Source organism: Pieris brassicae, chromosome 3 (genome assembly GCF_905147105.1).
Source record: "Pieris brassicae chromosome 3, ilPieBrab1.1, whole genome shotgun sequence".
Classification (NCBI taxonomy): Eukaryota; Metazoa; Arthropoda; class Insecta; order Lepidoptera; family Pieridae; genus Pieris; species Pieris brassicae.
This window is the reverse complement of record NC_059667.1, coordinates 5,873,259-5,891,812: the sequence shown is the minus strand read 5'-3', so window position 1 is coordinate 5,891,812 and position 18,554 is coordinate 5,873,259. Positions and strand designations below refer to the sequence as shown.

The 18,554-nt window shown below is 32.0% G+C and overlaps 1 protein-coding gene across 1 annotated transcript; it reads left to right on the top strand.

The window, feature by feature from the left end:
- Positions 1 to 3,900: 3,900 nt before the first annotated feature.
- On the top strand, positions 3,901 to 18,031 carry LOC123707762 (odorant receptor 4-like). Its single transcript, XM_045658100.1, has 16 exons — positions 3,901 to 3,955; positions 4,639 to 4,791; positions 5,241 to 5,423; positions 6,405 to 6,588; positions 6,740 to 6,836; positions 7,084 to 7,185; positions 7,464 to 7,552; positions 7,839 to 7,905; positions 8,162 to 8,223; positions 8,961 to 9,052; positions 10,263 to 10,446; positions 11,219 to 11,315; positions 17,332 to 17,433; positions 17,498 to 17,586; positions 17,836 to 17,902; positions 17,972 to 18,031. Exons 1-16 carry the CDS (start codon positions 3,901 to 3,903, stop codon positions 18,029 to 18,031), a joined length of 1,683 nt encoding a protein of 560 aa, XP_045514056.1.
- The last annotated feature ends 523 nt before the right edge of the window (positions 18,032 to 18,554 follow it).

Below are 18,554 nucleotides of genomic sequence, written 5' to 3'. Positions count from 1 at the left end.
CTGGGTGACTCCGCGAAACAAGACAAGAAACCTTAATACGAGACTTAGGGCTAGTTGCGTCCCACGTGTGTCAGTAGAAGTCATAGTTCGCGCTAAGTCTAAAAATATAATAATGTATGTTTTTACGGCTCCCGTGGCACACGGTATATAATCCATGGATTTTCTCCAAGTAACATTTATTTTTTTAGGTAGGGGTAGAATGCTGATCAATAAATGGCTTCAAGAAATATTACTTTACCGACACAGAAAGTGTATCTATGTTACCTAGGGGTTTACGCAACTTGATCTAGTCAACGAATTGGTTTATAGATTAATACCATATTATTGCAATACTCCAAAGCAATATTAATTAAAAAATTATACAGCGTAATAAAAACATACAATAATTGGTAAATACCTGTATTACTAGTATTGACATCGAGACTTTTTCTCTCTGAAAAACTGCCGAAATATCCAAACAGTTATAAATGCCTCATGTGAGGTTTGTGGCTCAAACTCTATTTAATCACGTATTCACAGCAATAAAACCAAATAAATAGAAACAAAACTGCAAATATTAAATTTGTAATTTATAAAAACTTAAAAACATTATTAGAAAGTTGTAATTCCGTTGAAGTTATCAAAAGCTTTTTGTAAATTATTATAGGTCAGCTTTCATCTTGAAAATTAGCCCTGTTTTTTTTTGTTGCATTCTTAATTGACAAAATAACGAAGCGCTCATAAATATTTTATCAGTAAAGGTTTTTACTTGCAAATACACTATTATAATTGATTTTTTTAACATTTATAATAAGAATTCGACATAATTAATTACTGCCATGGTAAAAAAAATGTCGTAAGTAGCATCACTTTGGTAATATTCTTATTAAATCAAATGATATGCTTAGGTAGAACTAAATAAGACCAACCTATACTTTTATTGAAGGTTACTGTAAGACGTAAATAACAATTTAAAAGGTAAGGTACGTTATATGTACAGGTACAACATGTACATATAACGAATATTTTATAAGTTAATTTGCAGATAACTTATTCATTATTATATGCTTTTACCTCAATGTAGATAACGTTTTTTAACTGTTCGTTCTATCTTATATAGATATTGATTTAACTTTACTAAACGATTTTCAAGCTGGTAACTTATAAATATATAGCTTGTAGAGTAGAACTGTATTTCATCGTGTGGTCCAATTCATACCACAAGGCCAGCGTCAAAAGTCACAACTCCTTTACGCGTGAATTATCCATAGAATATAGAAGGCATTACTTAGAACAATAAAAACTACAATAAAGCATGAGAACAATGACACGTACATTTTTAAACGTTCCTGTGCTTTCCCAAAGAGGATTTAAGGCCAAGTCTACTATCGCAGTGAAAGTTAATATGTCGATTCATGTTATTCGCGTTGTCACTCATTTAAGAGATGAAACTTCAAATTACTCTGAGCACGATAGAACTCGATTTATTTTTATTTACTAGAGATTCAATTACTCGCGTTTGAAATAATTACCCACTATCTAGCCGACGGCTTCATTTATGAAATAAAAATGTAATGTTGCATTAAATTATACCTCCAGGGTCTAATCCAAAGTGGAAACGAAATAAAATAAATGTATTTAATGTGTAATATTGTTTTATATGTTGGTGTCATTATTATATTGCCTCCTTATACTCTGTAAAAGAACCCAGTGAAAGGTTATTTTAATGACCGCTGGTCAACGATATGATAGATTTAACTTTAAGTAAGTGTTCATTTTCTTGTCCAAGACTTATAAATTGTTCTTTAATGATTGGCTGATCTTTTTGTGAATAATATAGGTTATTGTGTTAATTCAAACTAAATCCATTAAGGCTAGATTGTTATGATATTATTAATGTGTCGGCTACGCTTCCACTTAATAGGTTAATACTGAAACTTATATAATAAAAGAGAAGTATGAATTGAAGTTTGCTACACCCGTGAGAGATTATTTATTTTTACTTTTCGTAGAAGCTCGTACGGAAGTAAATAGTTGTTTACAATAATATGTTTTATTAATTTAAGGCAATGTTGTGGAAAAATGTAGACTTATATTAAGAAAATCCCGTTCTTTATATGCTACGTATTGTAAATTGTCTCTGTAAGGTATGAAAAAAAATCTTTAAGTAACTTGTTTTAACACTTCAACTGTAAGTTTAAATCTTAATTTAATCTGTGGACTTGACTGTTTCACTTCATTTTCGCGCCTTTTATTTGTTGTAGATGTTTTGTTCGAAATTCGAATTGCGTTCTCTCCAAGCTAACTAGGTCGTGAACACTGATAATAACTACTTTTACTTTGAGAGATCGATTATTAATTTTGTTTTGCATTGACTTGCACATTTACACATTACCAATATGTAGCGTGACCATGTTATTAAAATGTAAATGATAGTACCTTTTAAGTGCGTATCAATTGTACTAGTTTGAATAAATTGACTACGCTATGAAAAGGAAGGAAGTTGATATACTTATTGATTTATTTTTTATATGATTAAGGTAATACTTTTATTAAAGATCTATCTTTAATAGTTTCGATCGATGCGGTTTAAAATTGTATAAATTACAATATGATTGATAAAATTAAAACATACGATTCTTTATTATAAATAAATACAAAATAATATAACTTTATACTGCTGATCATAGAAATAACAGTCACCTTATCTTCAAGTTAATTCGCCATTTAAAGACACGCAATATAATGTGACCGCATTGCCACAAAATAAATATCATCTAATGACCTCATATCACAAAGTGTACTTCGCTTTAATTCAAATGACATGTTTAGCAGATAGCAAGTATACTTAATCTGTATCTTAATCGTCGACTAACGGTGGCAACTGTAAAGCTTACCACGGACCACGAGCGCTAAATTTGCCGAAACACCGTGATCATAAACGGGAAATACTTTAATAACTTTAACGCATTCAACCCAAATTTTTACAACTATTCGACTGAGCATAGGAATGCTAATACGCCAGCGTTGATATGAATGCCAATGGCAGCTTATTTTTATTGACGACGACTCCTTTTTTGTTTTTTTATCCTAGATTTAGTTATATAGTTTTAATGGGATTTAATGGGAAACAACAGAATTTAAACTTTTACAAAAAGTATTGTAATTAGGATTTTAGCCGTAAAAGGCTACTAAATTCTTATTCCATTTGATGTTTAAAATACCAAATTCAGCTAGTAACTAGTATAGCCAATACGACGTTTACCTCATGATGTTATTTTTCAATGCACAAGCAAGCGATTTTAATTTTCTACTAACAATACATATCTTAACAGTTATCACTAGTAATGCAACACTATGTAACTTAGCAATTCTTTTTTTTTAAATACATATGACACAGCAAAATCGACATAGAGTTTTCTTTTGCTTGAATTCTAATTCACACTGCGAACATATAAAATTATCGATTAAATCGGAGACAGTATTCTCGTATGCGTGACTTCTTTGTTAAGAGGGCTTGGTTCCATATATTTTTTCTGTCGTTGTTAATGGTATATAGATAGAAAATATATTAATGTACTGCCAAGTTTTATATACACAACCTCCGGTTTGAGAATCGTATGTCATCACTGATCCTACTATTCTAATTTTGAAACTCGGAATATATATATAACATTACTACTTGCTTTAGTTCTACAGTTGGGCGGATACCATGAAATCAATCCTTGTAATTTAAAACGAAACTTTATCTTTACAACATGTAATTTAAAATACTTTGAGGGAATTTACACACTTGTTTTAATAACATATCAACTTTACACTTGTTAATTTGAAATAAAGGTTGAATACAAAATATAAATATTTTATTCTATTCCCTTTGTATATAACCAAAAATTTGGACAGTACGCTCACCCATTTACCATGGATACGCCACTCGATATTGCCAAAAGGGAAATTCGTGAATCTCTAAAGTTTAGTTTGTTTGCTACACATTGTCTTGGTGTATCATTTACAACTCCTAAGAATAAGTTTGTAAGAACCTTTAAAAATGCTGTATTTTTCACAAGCATTTCGTTTATTATTCTCCACGCGAGTTCAGATGCAGTTAATATAGGGCTTACACCGTTTTCTGTTGAGAATGTCGTGCCGCTCTTGCATACACAGTGCTATGCAATACTTAGTAAGTTAAAAAAAACTTACAATTGTACAGACCACTTACCCTTCAAGATTTTATGTAGGTTTTGTTGAGAAAACACTTTTTAAACGGATTGAAGCTATTTAAATATAAATTTTTCCGACGAATCGCGTGCGTGATCACGGTGACTTTAAATATAAAATTAAGTAAATAATTATAAGTTAATAATAATAATACATAGCTTCAATCCGTTTATAAAGTGTGTTCTTAATGTGTAAAAGCTATGTTAACAAAAGACAATACTAGGTTTTGTTGAATTTATCTTTATTATATTCGTGATATTTTGATGCTCAGTGAATTTAACGACATTTTTTTACATTCTGAACTACCTGTTTTCGATATAAGCAAGTATATATTTCCTTAAAACATATCTACTTGATTTAACGTTTAAAAAAATTCTCGAACCCATAACTGAATCTATATTAAAAGATTTTAGATGGCACTATAACTTATGTAAATTAAAGGTGCTATAAAGGCGTGTGTATTATGGTACAAGAAAACTGTGTTTCAACAATTGCTGACCGAACTTGCTGAAATTTGGCCTGTGCCTCCACTAACGGCTGAAAGTCAAAGGTCCAAATACAAAAGTTTGAGTACTTTGCGCAGAGTTCATGCTTGTAAGTACAAATTTCGTTAACGTTTTTAAAAATAACAAACACACGACAAAGAAAATGAAACATTATAGAATTTCTTGCGACAAAATAAAAATTAATTTGAAATCTTCAGAAACCTATTATTTACTTAACTTAAGATTAATTACACATTATTTTTATTTTTAAGTATAGTGTGCGTGCGATTTTCTTTATGTATTTATATGTTATAATATATTGATATGTTCCCCACGAGTGGCAGCAAGGAGAGCTTTGACACAAAATTATTTCGATCGTGATGGATGATCCATTGTCAACTACTTAAATTTTCTTTTTTCTTTTTTGTTCTACAACCAAAATAATTGGTATAATAGCTAAATGTGAAGATTTTTAATTTGCCGACAAGGTTATATATTTACATCTATTTCTATATTGTGCCGTCAATCTGCTTAATAAATAAAATATACATTTTTTAGGGTACTTCGCAGTTAACATATTCGGCGTGTGGGGTTATAATCTGACACCGATATGTAAGCACTACTATCGCCGATACAATGGTGAAGAATCTCAAATCGGTACCATTTGGTCATCCTGGTATCCTTTTGACAAAACACAACCAGTTCCTCACTTTTTTGTTTACCTCTTCGAAATTTTAATGGGTATGTAAGGTATTTAAACTTCAAAACTCGGTTTAAAATACCAGTAGTTAGTTAAGTCAAAATGTGTATTATAAATTGATTTTCTTTCACACATATTACAATCAAGCTATAACTTTTTTTCACTCGGTGATTCGGTATTAAATTCTTGAAATAAAAATAAGCAATTAAAATATCTTTGTAACCGTTTTCGTTCTACTTTCAGTCTTAATCAGTGTTTTTATTTTTAATACTAAGTACTTCTCCATAAACGCAATGTTATACCGTTGACAACGATAATTATAAAAATTTCCTGTTACGTTAGTTTAAATAAAAAATACACTTATGTCATTACTGCTTTTGCCCAGTTCTTTCTATCGTTAGGCTAATATCTCCTTTATAATAAGAAATTATTTTTATAAAAAAAATATACATTAGTTCTACCTTACTTACAATATATATTGTGATTACAACATAACTAATATATCGCTCAAAAATTGTCTCGTCGCTATCTTAATTATTTACTTAAAGAAATCCAGTTCAGATTTCAATTGTTTTATGAAACGTATTTTTTTTATAACTTACTTGAGTTAATGTTCCCTAGATAGGACAGTGAGCGTCCACAGTGAATTTTCATCGCGTTAGGTCTTGAGCCTCGTATTTCACCTCACTCCAAGTCTTTTCGACTCTCTTTGCCTCATCTGCAAAAGTACGACGCTTCCGCCTTACTTGCGGATTCCAATCAAGCGCCTGCTTGGGAATATGATTAGGATCCCTTCGATGTATATGGTCGCTTAATCTGCTGGCTAATCGGGATATCTCGGTAGCGCTCCCAAAAGATATGCTTGTTAGACATTTGCTAGGGCTCGTTCTGCTGAATTGCTTAAATAAAAGAAATAAATTACTCGGAAACACTCTCACAACTACATAAACTCGAATATTGTTAAAAACCCCAAAAATTAACGTGAACGAATACAAGATTCATTGTATTGAACTTTATTTCAGGTCAAGTGTGTGTGTGGATAACATTAAGTATGGATTTATTATTTTCGGGAATGGCAAGCCATATTGTATTGTTACTACATTTTCTTCAAAGCCAACTTAAATCATTAACAGTTTTAAATAAATCAGAGGAGGAATATCATCAAGAAATTGTTAATTGTATAAAACTGCACCAACGTTTAATTAGGTATTGTGTTAATTGAAGAGTTCTAAATTATCTAATACTTTTTGCCGTAAAATTCCGTCAAAAAAAGTTCAGTCCCGATTGTGTTGGAGCATGGTTTTAAAAAAGGTTTTTATACTTTAGGCAGATGTACTAAAATTCTCCAACTTTTTAGATATTGTTTTGACATTGGGGAAGCTTTTTCGTTCATAAATTTAGTAAACATTGTAGTCAGTTCAATCAATATATGCTGCGTTTTTTTTACCATATTGGTAAGTATCTTATTTACACTTTCACACAGTAAATAATATACTATTGTAACAATTACGTAAAATAAAATATTTTTATAAAAATTTCTAACCCTAAAGTTTTTTTATTGACTACGTAGAACCAATCAAAACGTTGGCTTTTTTTACTTTTAAAAATGTAATCGAAATCAAGACCTCTTTATAGACCACGTATTGTACTGGTATTATGCATCATACTCAATGCATATAAAAGTAGTGTTAAAAATTTCAGGTTTTGGATCCCTTCCTGGCGATTAGTAACAAACTTTTCTTGGTGTCGGCTTTACTACAAGTTGGAATGCTCTGTTGGTACGGACAAGACATAATCCATGCGGTGTGTATAATCAACCATTAAATTTTCTTACGTTCTTCTTTCTACAGTCATTTGTTCTCCATCGACACCTAAATGTAATGGGGCCCTCATCTTTAATTATGTTAAAAACATTATTTTGCATTTACCTGATTGCTTCAAGAGGCTAAATCTTTACTTTTAAAGAATACGAAAAATACTGAGATGTTTCTAATTGTTTTACTACCTTATTCCTTCAGCTTCTGACCCTCAGGTTTGATAAGTCGGCTAAAAAGTTTTATAAAACAATAATTGTATTTCAGAACTCAAACATATCAATAGCGGCATATAACAGCGGATGGTATGAAATGACGCCACGATGTAGGCGTGCACTCCTCTTAATGATACAAAGGTAAGTCAACTAAATTCTTAATTTTCATGAACGCATGAATTTAATTTCATATTCCAGGGTTTCTTGATGAAAATACATCATTCAGTTTTAAAAGTACAACCGATTTAAAAACAACGAATTAATACTTTTAATAAATGTTATTAATGCCAATTCTACATTCGAAACTTATAAGTGACAATACATATAAGTAGACTTGTCTCTCTACTTTATATTTGTATCATTATCATTTAAACCATTGATTCTAATCGACTTGCGATGAACGTCATTTTATATTCCCCTTTTGCAGAACACAAAAACCCATAGGATTCACAGCTATGAATTTTACATATATATCCTTAATGACATATACGGCGGTAAGTAGTTTAAACATAGCAGAGTAGTAAGTAGTAGTATAGTAATAAATTTAAAAAAATAGCAACGCATTGGCGTGCCTTGTAGCATTGTAACATTTAAAATAAGTCATAGTTACCCTAATGCGAAATAAGGCTTTTTGCACAAAATTAGAATAATACATTACCACATATGTATTGATGATATTGTATGATAATATTCTTCAAAAATATTTTTAGTATGCAAGTGTATAAGTGTAATAACGATTATTTGTTTCAGATAATGACACGAGCATATTCCTATTTCGGCCTGCTCTATACTTTGTACAATAAAAACCAAGGGTCATAAAGAAATGGTTTTGAGTAGAAGCATCAACGGGCGTTAATATATATAATAAGTCAACTAAATTTATTCCGAATAAAAGAGAGAAAATCTGTACCTATAAACCCTGGGTTTTTACGTTATAACTTAGTAACTATTCTATCGTATACATGTCAAATTAAATTCAATATTATAAAACTTGTGTATCACTTATTGTAGAGCATTTAGTTCTCCATTTGATCATTTTCATGTACGTAATATTCTATAGACATAAGAACAGAAGAAGAATATAAATCAGATAACGTTCTGCTGGCGTTTGAATGACACCACAAAGCCAATAGAGTACCAAGTCCTGAAAATTCCAATAGCTTTTTTATATTTATATTTATTTCGTATTAAAAATAACCAATATATGAGAACACCTTGTTTTAATTATGGGGGCGTACCTCACTAATCAATATAACACTTTTCTATTAACTTCTAGTAAACTAACATAAAACTTTCAGGTTTTGTAAAATATAAAAGAGCTTTTCCTTTTCAATTGTATTACAACGAAGAATTTGTAAGCTATAAAATCGTTTAAAATGGACAATAAAACTCTGGCGAAACGAGAAATAAAGGATTCGCTTAGGCTTAGCAATACTATTTTAAAACTTCTTGGCTTCACGTTAGATAAAGCAGCAACTGTATCCGATGCTGTGATTCAAAAATTTTTATTTATTGCCACCTTTGTTATCATCACTATTCACGTTCTTAGTGAATTGGCGTGTCTTTATGTTACATCTATAACTACGCCACAGGTTGATCAAGTAGTTCCTTTACTTCACATAGTTGGCTATGGAACATTGGGTAAGAGGATTTTCTTTTCATATGTACCATTGACAAGTTACTCTAAATTAAGGAAATTATTTATGTTTTTTAAATCTCATAACGAATCTACAAATGAGATCGATAAAATGTGTACTTGCGATACAATTAGCATTACTTTAAAATCTATATTATTATTAATTACAAAACTCGCCTGCATTTCTTAGCTTGATCTTACACTTACTAGATCGGAGCATGATCTCGAGACAATTAGAAACTATCATGTTATGTACTTGAAATTAATTTAAACACTTTATTCAAAAGGTATATTAAAATTCACTGTACTATGTTCTAAAAGAAAAGTGTTTGCACAATTATTGAGTGACCTGGCCACAATATGGCCGGTACCGCCTCTTAAGAAGGAAGCTCAGAGTTTGAAGAATAGCAATTTGCGGACCCTTCGTCTTATGCACAGCTGTAAGTATTTTTTTATTAGAAATAAGTATGTAGTAGGATGTAGGTTGTTATATATATGACCCATATAGAACACCAAAGCACAAAATGTTAAAATTCTGCTATAAAATAGTAGCACCAAAATAGACGCAGAGTGTGACTGCTCTATGCACGGGGTTCTCATATATAGTATAAAGACATTTTATTTTGATTTCAGGGTATTTCGCTTTAAATGAATCTGGCACACTATTTTACATTATAACCCCTATAGGTTTATATATATACTACCATATAAGCGGACAAGCTTATGCCATAAAGACAGTTTGGAAATCTTGGTATCCCTTCAACATATATCAACAAGAATGGATTCATATATTAATTTACATATTCGAGATTTTCTCTGGTAAGCAAATCATTGTTAATGTTACTGTATTCAGTCTTTCGAATAGCTATAGCCTAGAGTAAAACAATTATACGAATACGTCGTAAACCCAGTTGTAATGTTGGGTGTTTCCAAAAGCCATCCTACAAATATCTAAAGGTTTGAGTTTTAAATTTAAAGGTAGTGCATCCAAGACAAATGTAGGTTCGCTGATGTCCGTGGGTAGCGGTCATTATCATACCTTCACGAATAACCATCACGTTACCATCACAGATATAATATATCTTACGCTGTATAACATAACGTTTTATTGTATCACACACAGAAGACAAAATATATATAAATCGAACAATACAATTCAAAGTAATAATAAAACAATATCGCACAATATATACGGGGTTTAAAAATAAATTTCAGGACAATCATGTGTATGGGCGATGATTGGTTCTGACCTTTTGTTTACTGGAATGGTCAACCACATTATTTTATTATTAAAAATTTTACAACAACGGCTCAGAAATCTAGGCAGAACTGAAAGCTCTAGTGAAGAGGATGGCAAGAAGCTTATTGAATGTATCAAACTACATCAAAGGCTGATTAAGTAAGTAATAGTTATAATTCATTACACCTCCTAACAAACATCAACACCTTATACGCGGCAATTATTATTTTAACCATAAAAGGATGGCACAATATTATACTTTAATTAAAGTGACTAATGAAAGATTATTTACTATATTCTTAACCTACATTGTAATAATAATAATAATTAAAAATGGATAAATAGAAAACAAAAATATTTTAAACACTTTGGTCCCAGTGGCAGTGTACCTTAAATGTTGGATGCATTTCCTCTCCGTATTGCGATACTGATACACTTTTACCGCGGAACCAGTACTATCCAGACGCCAACTCAAATCTTTAATGACCGCCCGTGGAGTGGAACTTCATGGTCCAAGAGTTGCTACAACAAAGGGAACAAAATCAGTTGGAGAAAAGACCTTTTTTATTTTCAAATTGCTCTGCGGCCGCGCCAGCTTTTGTGCTTGTCAAAGGGATGTGAGACGGGACTTATGTAGCGTCAACACAAATAGCATTCTACACCAAAGCCCGTCCCATCCTGCACGGCATCAAAGACATCCCACCCGGCCTCATACTCTCGACACTAGCAGTGTCTGTTGGCTCCGAAATCGCTGGAATATTGACGGAGGGACGTCTGCGGCCTCGTAGCAATGCAAAACATAATACATAGTTGAGCTAGTAATTATTTACACCAGCTCTTATATGCAAGCCAAGAGTTTACTCGCTCATTAGTCTATGTCGCATTTTTGATAAACTTGTACTAAACTTATAATTAATCTGATAAATTTCAGATACTGCAAAGATTTAGAAAATGCCTTTTCTCTCGTCAACCTTATAAACATTTGTCTAAGCTCTGTTAACATCTGTTGCGTTCTTTTCGTAATAGTGGTATGTATATATATCTACCTCATTGTTTTAGTAGTTAGTATGCCTGTATCTAGAGCTAGGGGCAAAAAATATGTAAAATGCCATTGCGGTTCTGTAACAAGAAAACTTCTAATTAGTACAGATACCTCTCAAATAGGAGGTTGGTGGTTCATTTCCTTGGAGAACGTCCACTGCATTGAGATATTTGTGAGAGACATATAGAGAGCACCGCCTGCGCACACACTCATGCACGAATAACTCCTGCGGTCAGTCTTAATAGAGATAACATGCCGTGGTGAATTCGGTCTGGAGAACTTTCTTAATATTATCAAGGCATCATTATTATGGCCCTTCTGAATAGGAATAAGTAATTTTACATTTGTTACAGTTAATAGAACCGAGATTAGGACTGAGCAACAAATTGTTTTTTGGTGCGTCCCTCATTCAAATTGGTTTAATTTGTTGGTACGGTGAAGATTTAATACAAGAGGTGTGTATAATTTTTCTTCAGTAAATATATCTTAAAGATATATAGAGCAGTGTTGGCCTAGTGGCTTCAGCGTGCGCCTCTCATCCCTGAAGTCGTAGGTTCGATGCCCGGCTGTGCACCAATGGATTTCCTTTCTATGTGCGCATTCACATTAGCTCGAAGGGTGAAGGAAAACATCGTGAGGAAACAGGCTTTCCTTAGACCCAAAAAGTCGACGGTGTGCGTCAGGCACAGAAGGCTGATCACCTACTTGCCTATTCAATTTACAAATGATCATGAAACAGATACAGAAATTTGAGGCCCAGACCTGAAAAGGTTGCAGCGCCATTGATTTATTTTTTTAAATATATCTTGTATCGGCCATGGTAGAATTACGGTATTTTGGATCGCGGTCACATCAGTTGTAATAAGTGTAAGTGTTCTCACAGTTAACCTTGTCCTAAAGTTTGTATATTATCCATTCCAGAATGCGAATATAGCGGAAGCCGCTTATAACAGCAACTGGTATAACCTTAATTCTTCATCAAGACGAAGGTTGGCATTTCTAATACAGAGGTAAGACAAGAAAAAAAATGAAAGTTTAGTTTTCATTGCAAGTTATCCATATAATTATTATCCAACAAGACCGTTATGTTCTTACCTACCTGACCTGAAGTTCTAGAAGAATGGGTTACTGAACCAGAACACAAGCTGCAGCGTAGAATTTCACAAATAATAATAATAATAACCTTTATTGCTGTAATTACTTATACTAATACATAAAAATGTTAAGTTCTATAACACTAATAATAAAAATTAAATACTAATAACTAATCGGCAAGCCGGTTAATTTCTGTTATACAGCTGGTCCTTGGACATAGGCTTCCTCTAAGACTTCCACTCTTCTCTGTTTCTAGCCACATAGGACCAGCTGCTCTTCACACATCATCTTCCCATCCCTTTATTTGTCTTCCTCGTTTTCTTTCAGCCATTCCGTCGCTTTTTTCGTCCATTTATCCTTATCTTCTCTAAGAATGTGTCCTGTCCATTTCCATTTCAATCTTTTCCTAGAAGTAATAGCATTTCTAAACTTTGTCATGTTTTTGATTTCTAGTTTTACTCTATCTTGTAATTCCAGACTTAGAACACTCTTTTCTATACTATTATGCCGTACTCTTAGTTTGTTGTCTTGTTTATCAGTGATTGACCAGGTTTGACAATCGTATATCAGGCACGGTAATATACAGGCATTAAATACTTTTCTCTTGTAAACACTTTCAAGTTTCTGTTTTTCCTTACTTCTGACAGTGACCAGTATCTTTTCCAAGTATTTGTAACTCTTCGGTCCACTGCTTTGCCCATGCATTCTTTATTAGCTATTAAATGTCCGAAGCAGTAGAACAACTTCACAATTAACCCTCTTTTAGTATTTGCCCATATTATTTCTTCTGGTTTCAATTATTTCCCCTAAATAAATGCATATATTCGCATCGACTTTTTCCAAATTACTCTCACCTGTGTGCATTGTGGTGCTAAAATAACACTATTGCAAGAATATTGTCGATAATCGTTAATGTATGTTTCAGAGCACAAAGGCCAATAGCTTTTACCGCAATGGGTTTCACCAACATTTCACTAGTTACATATTCTGCGGTAAGATTTTTTTATAATAACAAATATAGTTTAGCAATTTTCTTTAAAAAATACGTGTAAAATTAATAAAAGGTTCTCTGTACTCTATTCGATGTTCACAAAAATTTAAAACTGCCGATGAAGCAAACTGACGGTGAATATCCGTAATGGGACAGATACATCAATTTTAATGTAACAATAATCAAATCAAATTCTGTATATATTATACGTTTTAAGCCTAACATTCAGAGTCGAGACTTACCGCTAGCTTATAGCTTCCGACTGTGAAACACGTTTGTATTTGACAAGAGTGAAGGATGCCGCAACTAAGTTCAGTACATTTAAAATATATCTTGTTTACAGATTCTTACAAGATCATATTCATACTTCACTCTACTTTACACAATGTATAGTGAAGATTAAGTTACGAAGATACCCTTTTTACTATAACAATTTGTGCACAAAATTAACACAAAACTTAATCCACTGACTCTTTCTACAAAAAAAAATATGTTTATTAAATTGACTGTATTTGTAAGTAAGAAAAAGTATCGAAATTAACAAACATCAGTAAAAAAGCAACTAAATGTGAACCATGTAGCGACACCTACAAGTTTACTAATTACTGCGATGACCCTGAAACGCGATAACGAAGTAATTCCGGCCGCTAAGGAAATATACAACTTCTCAACCCAAGCCACTGGGGCGTTCGGGCCAGCCAGCCAGTGGTTAGACTGGTCGGGGATGTTTTAGATTGGACGATCAGTACACCTTGCTTCCTCCTCAACCGATAATTCTTCTAGACACTAATTTTGCAAAACACGTATATAGAATAATGTGACACATTATTTTAAAATAAATATTTCACTTAAACTTGAGTTTTCCTTATATTTAAATATGGACAGGTTTTTCAAAGGAATCCCCTATTTAGCGGGGCGTTGCATATCAATCAATTCACGACTTTTCATTGAAACTTAGGAAAACTTGTAGGAAAACTGCCCTCAATTATTCAAATATGTTTGGAAAGTATAAGAGGTTCGATATTTTTTCTTCCTAATCATTCGCTATACACCAGTAATAGGATAGTTATTAACATATAAAATGGGTTTAGACACGGCGAAACAAGAAATAAAAGATTCGTTAAAGCTTTGCATTTTCTTTATGAAACTTATTGGTTTTACGTTGCACAAACCGACGAATTTATCTGATATTATTATTCAGAAAATAACATTTACAGTAACCGTTATATACGTCACTATTCATGTTTTTACTGAATTATCATTCCTTTATGTCACATCAACAAATTCGCCGCGGGTCGAAGATGTGGTGCCTTTGATACACACGGCTGGATACGGAATTTTGAGTAAGAATTCCATCTATATTCCAATATATTAAACGAACACAAGTTTTTTTTTAAATAATATAATTTAAAAACATAGTATTCAGAATCGTATTTGAATAGGAGCTGGAACTCAACGTATACAAATTGAGACCCGTTTGTATCGGCCTAATGTAGCCTTATTTGGTTGTGATGTCTTGCTTCCTATTTACGCACATGGCATATACTCCAGAGAGTGCCTAACGATAGGAAACAATAATAGTTTAGGGCTGAATTATAAAGGAAAATAAAGCCATTATGCCTTAAATTAACAACGAAATTCGAATTATCGTATCACAAAGAAAGGATGGTGGCCGTTACTTTGTAACAAAAATAGATTCCTAAGATCAAATACGTTCCTATTGATGTGCCTACTTTGTATAGCTATGGATTGCTCAATATGAGAGTGCAAAATTACCTATAATGGTCACAAATCAAGGCAATAAGTTGTGTGAAATCATCAGACAAATGTTCTTTTGAATCCAAACATTCATTAATATAATTAACAATTAATCATCAACCTATGTATGTAAATATTTTTTCTGTGTAAGTGCAATGTTATATAAATATCATTGTATATTACTTTTCATAAGGTATTACAAAGTTCACTGTGCTCTGTTTTAAAAGAAAAGTACTTGCACAACTACTGGATGACTTGGCGACAATATGGCCGGTGCCACCACTTGCGAAGGAAGCACAGACTTTGAAGAGTAACAGCCTTAAGTCCCTCCGGATCATGCATAGCTGTAAGCACTAAACTTAAATTAAAAAGTCCGAAGTTTTATCAGACTATTATTATATATTTAAATACGCTCCAGTGGGTACAAAATACCAACCAATAATCTTGGTCATTTGACGTTAGAAACTTCTTCACTGACTACGTATGTGTATAAGACCAAAATTAAAGTAATGATTTATCTGAAATGTATAATTACTAACCATGAATAATAAATCGACTGATATAAAGCTCAAAACTAAAATTAAGGTCAGAAAGAAAAATAATTCATTTGGTTGAAATTAAGGAATACAAGACAATTGGTAGCAAAAACCGAGGAAAATAAACGGCCTTTATTAACATATAATATAACTTTTAGGGTATTTTGGCTTGAATGAATCAGGTGTAAGTTTTTATAACATTACCCCTTTATGTTTATACTTATTCTACCATATCCGAGGCCAAGTTTATGAGATCAAAACAGTTTGGAAATCATGGTATCCCTTCGACATTTATAAACAGAAATGGCAACATGTATCGATGTACATATTCGAAATTTTCTCGGGTAAGTAGAATTTGTAATGTTTCAAAATAAAACAGATTTATCTAATTTTTTTAGAAATTACAACTTTACTTTATGGTGATCATTAATCGCCAAAAACAACACGGAAATGAGTATTTTTATAAAAACCATAACATACAGAATAAATCATAATAATCAAAATATCATAAACAGGTTCTTTTTATTATGTACATATTACAGGACAATCCTGCGTATGGGTTATGATAAGTACTGACCTTTTGTTTACGGGAATGTCTAACCACATCATCCTACTATTGAAAATTTTACAACAACGTCTATTCAGTCTAGGCAACAGTAATGGCACCGACCAAGAAAATTACCGTGAAGTTGTTGGTTGTATACAATTACACCAGAAGCTTATTCAGTGAGTATTAGAAGTATTCAAATGCACATTATATATAAAACGCACTTAGACAATAAATATAAAACACATTACATTTAAAAATATTTTAGATACATCTTTATTACCTGATGAAATTAAAATATTACATATAGATACCGGTAGTAGATTGAAAGTAAATATATCTACAACTCCTTAGTAGTAAAGAAAATACAAATTGAGATAAAACTAATAGTAACCCAGGCAGCGGCAGACATTTCACTTAAAATCTAATACAGTAATTCAAATATCGTGAGCCTCATATCAAGTATATTATATATAAAACCTAAAGAGCTTCTACCCAAATCAGTTACCCGTAAACTATTATGTTTTAACATACCATATAAAGTTGCTGAAAATACTATACAACTTCTAGCAAACTTGACTTAATTATGATATTATTAAGACCCTGGGCTTATTTACTGGCTTTTCTTTATTGGCAAGTTGTTGTCGGACTTGTCTTTCAAACTGACTAAAATCGTTACCGTAGAAATCTCAGGAAGTAGTCTTAAATCCTCTAAGTTGTGTATATGTAACCTTTTGAATTTTCAGATACTACAAAGATTTAGAGAGTGCCTTTACTCTTGTCAACCTCATCAATATTTGTTTAAGCTCTTGTAACATCTGCTGTGTCCTTTTTACCATAGTCGTACGTATAAATGAAATGAAAAAACTACCTTGAAAACTTAACTTTTAGTAGATAATTTTTAGTTAAACAACCTCCAAAGTTTTCCCGTGTTCAAGTTAGACGTTTGCTCTTATGAAGTACCTATGACGAAATCTAAACCTTAACAATAAATTAAGGCGCCATATTTAGTAGTAAGGCTTCAATAATAACATTTGTTTCAAGCTTAACTAAAAACATATAAGATTATTTACAGTTAATAGAGCCAGCGTTAGAATTGAGCAACAAGTTATTTTTTGGCGCATCACTAATTCAAATTGGTTTACTATGTTGGTATGGAGATGATATAATACAAGAGGTTTGTACTTTAACTATACGGACAGAATTAAAACTACATGTTACAAAATGTTAAATTATTTCAGAATGCGAAAGTAGCAGAGGCAGCTTACAACAGTAATTGGTACACGTTACGTCCCCGATGTAGACGAATTTTGGCAATTCTAATACAAAGGTAAGACAACCAACAAAGGGGGCTTACATTTTTTCTTACCTTATAATTCCTTTGTTTCTCTGCAATTACCACATATTTAATACAACTTACCAGTTACAAAGTAGCGACTACCAGTTGAAGTAATCTAATCCTACAGCTAATGGTTTATTAAATCTGTTTTGTGTAGTGTTGAAGTTGGTGGTCTGTTGTCTGATTCCGAACAAAACAGTAAGACTTCTAGAATAATTCAGCAGATTTTTTTCCTTTCAGAGCTCAACAGCCCATTGCGTTTACAGCTATGGGTTTCACCAAAATATCACTTATTACCTATTCTGCTGTAAGATAAAACTGCATTTATAATTTTTTAAATTAATATTTCTGTATTTAAAACTTTTATTATTTTCAGATTCTTACAAAATCGTATTCGTACTTCACGCTGCTTTACACAATGTATAGCCAAGATTAAAGGGACTTGGATAACGTCATTAGAAAATACAAATGTTCAAATAATATATCCTAGCCTATGCTTTTTATTTGCTTACATTTTATTTACTAAATAATAGTGTAAAAATTAACCAGTATTTTTTTTTCGATACCACGATTATCAAATTATAAATATTCAATATATTACGTTCTTTACACTATCTTTAACTCGGTCAACTGTGAAATATGTTACAATTTCTACGCATTATTTCACGTCAAATCTATCCACCATAATGCACGTATCAAATCCATTACACGCATGATTATCAAATCATATCAATGTTACACGAAATGTGGAACCGGGTCACAATACACATTATGTAGGTAACTCGTTAAAGTTAAGAACTTATCAAATAAACCAATTTATTGTAGTATTGGAAGATTTTATATTTACACCATTTTCAAAAAGCCAGCGACGCTATCGCAAGCTTTCTAAGTGTTAATAGAACAAACGAAACACGTTCGACCATATGACGAAGAAAACTAATCTAAATATGCTTGGTATA

Bases quoted from the DNA above. Each gene is read 5' to 3' on its own strand.
- LOC123707762 (XM_045658100.1), top strand. From the start codon at position 3,901: ATGGATACGCCACTCGATATTGCCAAAAGGGAAATTCGTGAATCTCTA. The intron at 5,424-6,404 runs GTATGTAAGGTA...ACTTTATTTCAG, and splicing joins CCTCTTCGAAATTTTAATGG to GTCAAGTGTGTGTGTGGATA. The intron at 17,434-17,497 runs GTTTGTACTTTA...AAATTATTTCAG, and splicing joins GAGATGATATAATACAAGAG to AATGCGAAAGTAGCAGAGGC.